This window comes from Trachurus japonicus, chromosome 24 (assembly GCF_045865225.1).
Source record: "Trachurus japonicus isolate A0001 chromosome 24, Traja_1.0".
Classification (NCBI taxonomy): Eukaryota; Metazoa; Chordata; class Actinopteri; order Carangiformes; family Carangidae; genus Trachurus; species Trachurus japonicus.
Window position 1 is genome coordinate 1,999,567 of NC_140930.1, and position 8,586 is coordinate 2,008,152.

At 44.1% G+C, this 8,586-nt stretch overlaps 1 protein-coding gene across 1 annotated transcript; it reads left to right on the forward strand.

Moving 5' to 3' along the window:
* The first annotated feature begins 3,033 nt into the window (after nt 1-3,033).
* Nucleotides 3,034-7,893, forward strand: LOC146961107 (cytochrome P450 2K1-like). The gene is made up of 9 exons (XM_085771210.1): nt 3,034-3,278; nt 3,642-3,804; nt 4,331-4,480; nt 4,571-4,731; nt 4,858-5,037; nt 6,830-6,971; nt 7,040-7,224; nt 7,428-7,569; nt 7,649-7,893. The coding sequence occupies exons 1-9, from the start codon at nt 3,072-3,074 to the stop codon at nt 7,834-7,836; spliced, it is 1,518 nt and encodes a 505-aa protein (XP_085627336.1). The 5' UTR covers nt 3,034-3,071; the 3' UTR covers nt 7,837-7,893.
* Nucleotides 7,894-8,586: the final 693 nt, after the last annotated feature.

The window sequence follows — 8,586 nt, forward strand, 5'->3', positions numbered from 1 at the left end:
ACTTTTCCAAACAGCATCACGGATACGGCGCAGCGCGAAGAGGATGATGAGGGACCGGTGAGATCCGTCCTTTCTCTTTGGACCCAGGCGGTGCGCGATGTCGATACCCTCCTGTAGATATTCCTGAAGTCCCGGGGCCACTTTCCCAAGGATGTCAATCACCACTGCTCTCACGTCCTCGTTCATTTCCTCCCTTACTCCGTGTAGTTTCAGTGTCCATCTGTAACTGTAGCGTTTGTTTTCAGCAACTCCTGCTCTCAGAATCCGGCTCTCTTTTTTCAGTTGTTCAATTTCGATCTCGTTCTGCTTCAAAATGTCTTTGTGGTGATTAATATCAACCACAAGTTGCTGAACTGTACAAGAGAGTTTTTCAATATGTTGAGACGTTGTTTCTGTTGTGGATTCAATCACTGAAATCTTGCGGAATGTCTCGTCGTGTTTATTTGAGAGCTCTTGGATAGCTGCCAAAATGTCGGCACTGACATTTGCACTGTCACCGTTACCGTTAGAGTCCCGCTTCTTCCGTTTGTTGATATGTTTAGCTTCAGCTTCACAAGACTGGGCAGAAAGTGTGTCCATGTTGTCTTCAGGTGTATCTTCGTTGCATTTTTCCCCTGGTGCACTCACCTCCACCGACTCCCCAGAGTCACCCACGGCAGCAATGGAAGTCATCCTCCCCTCCCTCTCCGACGCCAATGTTCGAAGGTGCGTAATTAAGCTAGGTTAGCTTGCGTCCAAACTTCCTCCGAATTTTTTTTTTTTTTTTTTTCTTTTTTCTTTTCTTCTCTCCACGGTACACCCGCCTTGGCGCCAATACACCAATGTGTCAAAGTCACTTTTTCATTAGAACGTAAAAGTTACCACATCTTTGGTCTGTCTCTTCACGAATCCTCAATTTGTTTGACGGAGAAATTTCGCGCCCGGCTTCCTACGCCATCGCCATCTTGGCTCCCCAGCAGCTGTCTCACCTGCTCTGAGCCTCGTGGCCGTGATGACATCACCTGCCTCCTTTGGTCCTGGAGCTCAACACCTGGCAGCACAAGGCCCCACCCCCTAAACCCAGCCAGTCCAAAGTCGAGTGCCTCCTTCACCGTCCTGTATTGTTTGCCAGATTGTGGTCCCAGTTTGCCTGTGTAAGCTTTTTAAATATTCTTCACCGGTTTGTTTTCCCTGCCTGTCTGCCTGATCCTTGTATGTTTTTTGGTTTCTCCTATTTGCCTGTCCGACTTTTGCACCTCTGCCTGGTGGCACTCCTCGTAGATATTTGGACATGTATGTCTGTCTTTCTGCTCCTTCCAAACCAAGTAAACGCTTTAAAGCATATTCCTTGTGTTCATCTGGTAATTCTTCTTTGAGTCCTATCTGACTCATGACAGGATTTAATCCTCACTGAGCCCTATGGCTGTACCAGGTACTTACAGGTAATTCCTTCCCCCTAACTACCTTCGCTAATATCTTTATTGATATTTAACTGTCCAACATCACCACACAAAATGAACAGAAAGAGCCTCCAGGTTAATGACAGCTGACTGTTTCTGTACTGGACTGAACTGGTAGCCTATTTAAAATATGTAAAGAAAGTTAAAACCAACAACAGGTTGTCATGTTCAGAAAAGACTAAAATAATCTGTTCCCACATTTAAATGAGCTATGCAAAACAAAAGAAATGTTGTGTACATCTGGGCACAGATTCAAACTGTAACCCAAAATATCACCACAGAGATTTTTCAAACCTCCAGGTTTTTCTTGTGGACCAGAAAGGCATCCACAAGTGAAAGCAGCAACAAACGATTAGCCTAAGACAGCATGATATACTCCACTAGTGAAAACTGCACCAAATTAACTGATGTTATCACACTTCCTGCCAAACCTTATCATCAAACATTATATTTTTGCCTGGCACTGAACAGGAACAGCACGAGGCAGTATGATTCTGGCCCAGATTAGATGGGGGGCATTGACCTACTGTACATGCTTAACTCTTTTGCGACCACACTAATTGCTCATCACATCCGCTCCGGACCACATGTTTTTGGCTATTTGTTTACCTTTTTTCTCACGTCAAACCGAACTCTGTACATCACCGAGAAACAAACGGTTTTCACGTGGTTGAAGAGTAACTTTCCAACATGCTCCTTGAAAAAACAGCGAGCTTTTCCACCGTTTCGTTTGTGAGTACGAAGGAGAAGAAGAGAGCTTGGTTTCTCCAAAAACGGAGCTCCCGCTCTACTTTCAGAGAAAAATGCACTTTTGTGTCAAGTGGCAATCCGCTCATTTTACCGGTAGGCTACTCTGCAGTGTGGCGTGTCCCAAATCATTTCTATGGCTAAATAAATATTTTTGTAGACAAAACTGGGCAGCGTGGAGTGCAGCAGTGCGGGTCTCTGGCTGCAGCGGAGCAGCTCCGTGACACTCCTGTGTGACTGGCCACCGGTGAGTGCTTTGGGACGGGGCAGACGGCTCACAGCGCCCTCTGCACGTTGAAAACAGCAGTGATAACGGGCTTTCAGGTCAGAATCTTCAAACAAGAAACGTTTGTAACAGCACCGGAATAAGTCGCTAGATTTGTCGCTAGTCGCTTTTGACAAAAAGAAGTCGCCAAGAGGGTTTGGAAAGTCGCCAGATTTAGCGAGAAAGTCGCCAAGTTGGCAGCACGGTGAAGCCGACAGGCGTACAGCACGCTACACTTTGTCCCCAGAGCAGCATTCAAGGAGACTGATTACTCACAGATCACAGTTTATAAAAACCATTATGTTTTGATTGTAGTTTGAAATAGTTTTTACATATCAGAGGACTACCATATTCACACACAGGGTACCTGAGAGGGTCTATAAAACAAACAAAAAAACGGTTTTGACTTTAATAGTTGACTCGTCAATGGTTGCGAAAGAGTAACAGGAGTTAACTAAAGCTTGTAGGCTCAGTTTTCCGCAGTCAGCCCCTCCCCTTTGGGCTGTGCCTATTCTCCAGGAACAAAAACTACATTGCTCTTTGCAAGAACAGGACTCTAAAAGAGGCTCTGAACAGAAACCATTTGTCAGGACACTAACAGCATCAAGACTTCTTCCAACATGGAGATATTGGAGACACTCCTCCAGTCCTCCAGCTCTGTCTCTCTGTTGGGGACTCTCCTGATCTTGGTGCTGGTCTACCTTGCTTCAACCTTCAGCTTCACATCCCAGGATGATAGGAAAGAACCTCCAGGTCCCGGACCTCTTCCTCTGCTTGGTAACCTGCTGCAGATGGACCTGAAGAGACCCTATAAGTCTTTTATGAAGGTATCCACTTCCTCCTTCTGACTAACGCTGCCTTTGAGGACTAATTTCAGACTAAATCCCAGTTAACTGTTGAGAAAACCCTGAATATGCTGATATGTGTGTTTGAGGTTGAAGTTGGGGTTCCTGCAGTTCTACAGGATATTAATGCATGTGCATATCTCTGTGGATTTTCCAATGTGTTTGTGTGCATTTGAATCAGGCTCCATCTAAACTGTCTGACAAAGAAATAGGAAAAGCAGCTGTTTATGTAAATGTGGACACATGAACAGACTTGTGTGATTCATGTTTTCATGTTCTTTTAATGAGTGTTTGTGTGTGTTTTACCTAACAATATATATTTAGAATATGTGCTGCTGTTCTTAGTTTTCCAAGATATATGGATCAGTGTTCACCATCTACATGGGCCCAAAGAAGGTGGTGGTCCTGGCAGGATACAAGACGGTGAAGGAGGCACTTGTCAACTACGCTGAAGAGTTTGGAGACAGAGATCCAATGCTCATTATGCGAGAAATTAGTCGAGGACATGGTAAGACAAGAATGGAAGTATGGAATCAGCTTCCAGGGGACATTCATACAGCAACTTTCACACAAAGAAAGAGTTATTTTAAGAGAAAGCTGCAGAAGTGTTTACTGGGATTGGTCAAATGAGTCCTTTCTAAGTATTTTTTACTGTTGTTGTTATCTGCCTGTTGTTATTTGTATTATTTGACTTTCAACTTTGTACCAATTACTGTAACTCAAGGACCCCAGGAAGACTAGCTGGATGTCCATAACATCAGCTAATGGGGCTCCTGTAATAAATAAAAATAATAACCCACACAAAGAAACAAGGCCTGTCCTCTCAGTATGTGTGTCAGAGAGGTCAGGTTACATCTCAGGGAAACAATGAGGACAAAATGTTTCTATAAATATCTGACATTGTTTTGTTCCTGCTGTGTTTGTAAGGATGGTGTGGAGTGCACACACTATCTCTCTATGAATGGTTAAAGGAGCATTTCATCAATAGAGATGAATTTCCCTCACACATATTTTGTTGAAATGCTTCATCTCAGGGGTTATATGGTCCAATGGTGATTCATGGAGAGAAATGAGGCGCTTTGCTTTGACCAACCTGAGAGATTATGGGATGGGTAAAAAGGCCTGTGTGGACAAAATCTCTGAGGAAACTCACTACCTCACTGAGGTGTTCAGGAATTTCAAAGGTACGTGTCTTAACCGGCTGCATGATAAGCAACAGGTCTGAGAAGAATTACATGTTATTTTGATTGTTGTTGTTTGTTTGGTGGTTGCAGGAGAAGCCTTTGATACGACCCAACCAGTGAACTATTCAATCTCTAACATCATCTGCTCCCTGGTCTATGGCAGCAGGTTTGAATATGATGATCCTGAATTTACATCCTTGGTGGATCGGACAACTAGAAATATTCAACTAGTTGGCACTCCATCAATACAGGTAAGACTTTCATTTCTGTGATTTAAATACAAGTAAATTTACTCTTGAGACTAAATCAAACTGGATTTATCTGTTAACATCTTTAGATTATTTCAAATACTGATATGTATACAAATATTTTGACAGGTGTACAACTTGTTCCCGTGGCTGGGGAGATGGATCACTAACAGAGAGAAATTCTACAAACTGTACAAAGCCAATAGGAAAATGAACTTGGAGCTGCTCAGACGTCTCAAAGAGAACCTAAATCCAGAGATGTGCAGAGGTTTTATAGATGCCTTCCTGGTCCACAAACAACATCTGGAGGTTGGTAATCACCTGCCTATCATAACTGCTATAGTGCAATGATTGTTGATTTCACAAGTAGACATTAAATCCTTGTGTAGGCCTGCACAGGTCCTCTAATGATCGCTGTCAATACCCATAGACATTCCTGTTAAAATGTCTTTGGTGAAACCTTGCAGCCAATAAACATGTTCACAGTTTGATGCAAAAAAAAAAGAAACAACTCACCTGACAACATTTTATTACAGCTGAAAATTATGCATCAAAGTTGTTAAGGTAAAGATTGGTGCTGTCAATTTTTAATGCAATTATCACACAATTAATATAGCTCCACTTGATCCAAACACGATTTGCTGTGTTTCCAAGTTAGAGTCAAGTGCATCAAATGAAAACTAGATTTATTACAACTTGAGTTTTATCTTCTTAGCTTGAAACGTTGCAACTTTAACAGTTTGATCTGAGAGATGAGCGCATGCCATAGCTGGTCAGTCTGCCTGTGCAACAAATGGATAGACCCACTGCCCCACTGTGGGACCCAATTCCCATGCAACAAGAGCACAGTGCCCTTGCACAGTGCATCTGGGGGAGGTAAGCATGCCATTCATCCTGCAGCGTCACCACTCAATTTGGCCACATACAGGAAATTATTTTCCCGCATGCCACTGGGACCCCCATCCACAAGCTTGCGGGGGTATGCAAATTCTGCCATTGAGATAGTGGGCACCCTTGACCTGCCTGTCCGCTATGGTACGACGCACCTTCCCTCCTTCCCTTTTCATGTGGCACAGCGGGGAACCAACCTTCTTGGCCTTGATCTCTTCATTGCACTGGAATTCTTTCTGATGGACAATAGTGGAAGGGCTATAATGCAGGTCTCCCCAACAATGCACCAGCATTGGCCAGCGCAGTTCGACGGCCTGGGCCACTTGACAGCATTCACTCATCGACCACTGGTTGACCCTGCCGTGACACCAGTTATTCAGCCCCTCAGGTGCCTGCCACTCACCTTCCGGGAGGGCACCTTGGATCTCAAACCTGGTGGTCGCACAGAAAAAGTCAGGGGGTCTCCGGGTCTGTGTGGATCTGCGACAAGTCAACAAAGCCGTCATTCCAGATAAATACCCTCTACCTACAGCAGAGGAGCTCACCTCTCTTTTACATGGATCAACAGTCTTAGTCAAAGTTGGATTTACGCCAGGGCAACCTGCAAGTTCCCCTTCACCAAGGCAGCTGGGACCTCACGGCATTTGCGACACACGCTGGGGTGTTCAGGTACACGCGCATGCTGTTTGGTCTTAGCTCTGCCCCCAGCTGCTTCCAAAAGGTCATGTCCACAATTCTCGCTGGGGTCCCGGGGACAGCAGTTTACCTGGACGACATTGTGGTGCATGACTATGAAAGCAACACAAAAGCAACCACTACTGTGCACTGGTCGTCTCCTGTCTCTTGCTGACAGTGTCAACATGTGAGCATACCATATATGAGGGAGGTCAACACAGTGCCTGCAATTGGTTCTTTTTTTTTCAAACAAGTCAATCAGAAACAGAGTAATAAACAGTCCAAAGGGGTTCATTATGTCTGTGTTTTAATAGTTAAATGTAAGTTCTTATATACAAGACACAGAAAAAGACACGTCACATCAACATCAGGTGACACTTCTGAAGAAGACGGAAGAATACCGTTGAAACATGTCAAGGTACTGCTAAACCTTTTTCTATGTCTTGTATATGAGAACAAGAACAAACCTAATCTTCACTGAGGTCAGATAAAGGCCTACCATAAAGATTTTCTTGATTTTTCTCTCTATGTGCAGAACTCTGAGATCACCAACAGTCACTTCCATAATGAAAACCTTTTGATGACAGTCATTCATCTGTTTGCTGCCGGCACTGAAACAACATCAACTACAATCAGATGGGGACTTCTGTTAATGGCGAAATATCCAAAAATCCAAGGTAAGGAGCTGCAGATGCACAAAGATTAACATCACAAGCTGCATCTTGAAAGGTTCCCCCTCTCTCAGACCAGGTCCAGCAGGAGATCAGCAGTGTGATAGGAAGTCGTCAGGTGCAGGTTGAAGACAGGAAGAACCTGCCCTTCACTGACGCTGTCATCCACGAGATTCAGAGAGTGGCCAACATTGTTCCTTTTTCACTGCCTCACAAAACCAGTCAGGACGTCACCTTCCAGGGTCACTTCATCAAGAAGGTCAGACTGAACAGAGCTCCTGATGTGGAGGATAGAAGCCGACACATAGGATGATACACAATAAATACAAATGTGAACAATTACTGGTAGATGAACACATTTAATAATGTGGGATGGTAGTGTGCTGATTGTCAGCCATGTTGATCTAGTTCTTCCTGTCTGTGTTGTGTTTAATTTGATCTCAAATCTTCTGTTTTCCACAGGGAACCACAGTGTTTCCTCTGCTGATGTCTGTGCTGTGTGACGAGAACGAGTGGGAGAAACCTCACTCCTTCCATCCTGCTCACTTCCTGGAGAAAGACGGAAAGTTTGTCAAGCGAGACGCCTTCATGCCCTTTTCTGCAGGTTCGTGAGTTGAGCCCTTACGACATGTCCACTCTCTGTGTTCCTGATGACCTGAGGTGTTTCTTGTTCTCTCCTGCAGGTCGTAGAGTCTGTCTTGGAGAGAGTCTGGCCAGGATGGAGCTCTTCCTCTTCTTCACCACCCTCCTGCAGCAGTTCCGCTTCACTCCTCCACCTGGAGTTTCAGAGGATGACCTGGATCTGACTCCACGTGTGGGCTTCACTCTGTGCCCTTCTGACCATAAACTCTGTGCTGTCCCCATTATGTGAGGATGCATTCATGTGTAGTTCCCACAGCTGAACAAAGTCTTTGAACTTGGCAATGTATAGCTGCTTTATCCATATTGTCAATTATGGGGCATGCATAAAAGTGTAGTGGCTCTTCTGCCGTCAGCAAGTTTGGTTGAGGTCAAGTCTGTTGAATATATTCTAAAAACTTTTGAAGACATTTTCATATCATACAATTTCTACAAACATCAGGAACATTAGAAGACACACGATAAAACTTGAGAGGAATTATGTATATTCTCATTAACAATTGTACTTAAAGGGATAGTTCAACATTTTGGCAAATTGGCCCATTACCATTATCCCTATAGACCCTAGACTAGTTTTAGGAGTAAGTTCGTTACCTTTATTTGTCGGTACAAGGTATTTTTAGAATTTTTAGATTTTTAGAGCCGAGCCACAAGCTGGTCAGAAATACGCTATAGGCTAATGGGATGTCTTGGTTTCCCTCGTCAAACTCATCAAATACACAATCCAAAAACTCCAAAACGCTCTCATGGACAAGTTTTGACCTGCACATTCACCACGCTATGAGATAATAACACAACGTTACCAGACAGAGTTGTTTTAGAGGTAAATTCATGCAAAACCGCAGATGCGCGTTGCCTTCAGGGACAGTTTTTCATCAACAGTCTCTGCATTTGCCTCTAAAACAACTCTGTCTGGTAACGTTCTGTTATCTCATAGCGTGGTGAATGTGCAGATCACAACTCGTCCACCAGAGCATTGTGG

Excerpts from the sequence above, each read along its gene's own strand:
- LOC146961107 (XM_085771210.1), top strand. The coding sequence starts at position 3,072 with ATGGAGATATTGGAGACACTCCTCCAGTCCTCCAGCTCTGTCTCTCTG. Across the intron at positions 4,732-4,857 it reads TTGGCACTCCATCAATACAG|GTGTACAACTTGTTCCCGTG; the intron begins GTAAGACTTTCA and ends ATATTTTGACAG. Across the intron at positions 7,225-7,427 it reads AGGGTCACTTCATCAAGAAG|GGAACCACAGTGTTTCCTCT; the intron begins GTCAGACTGAAC and ends TGTTTTCCACAG.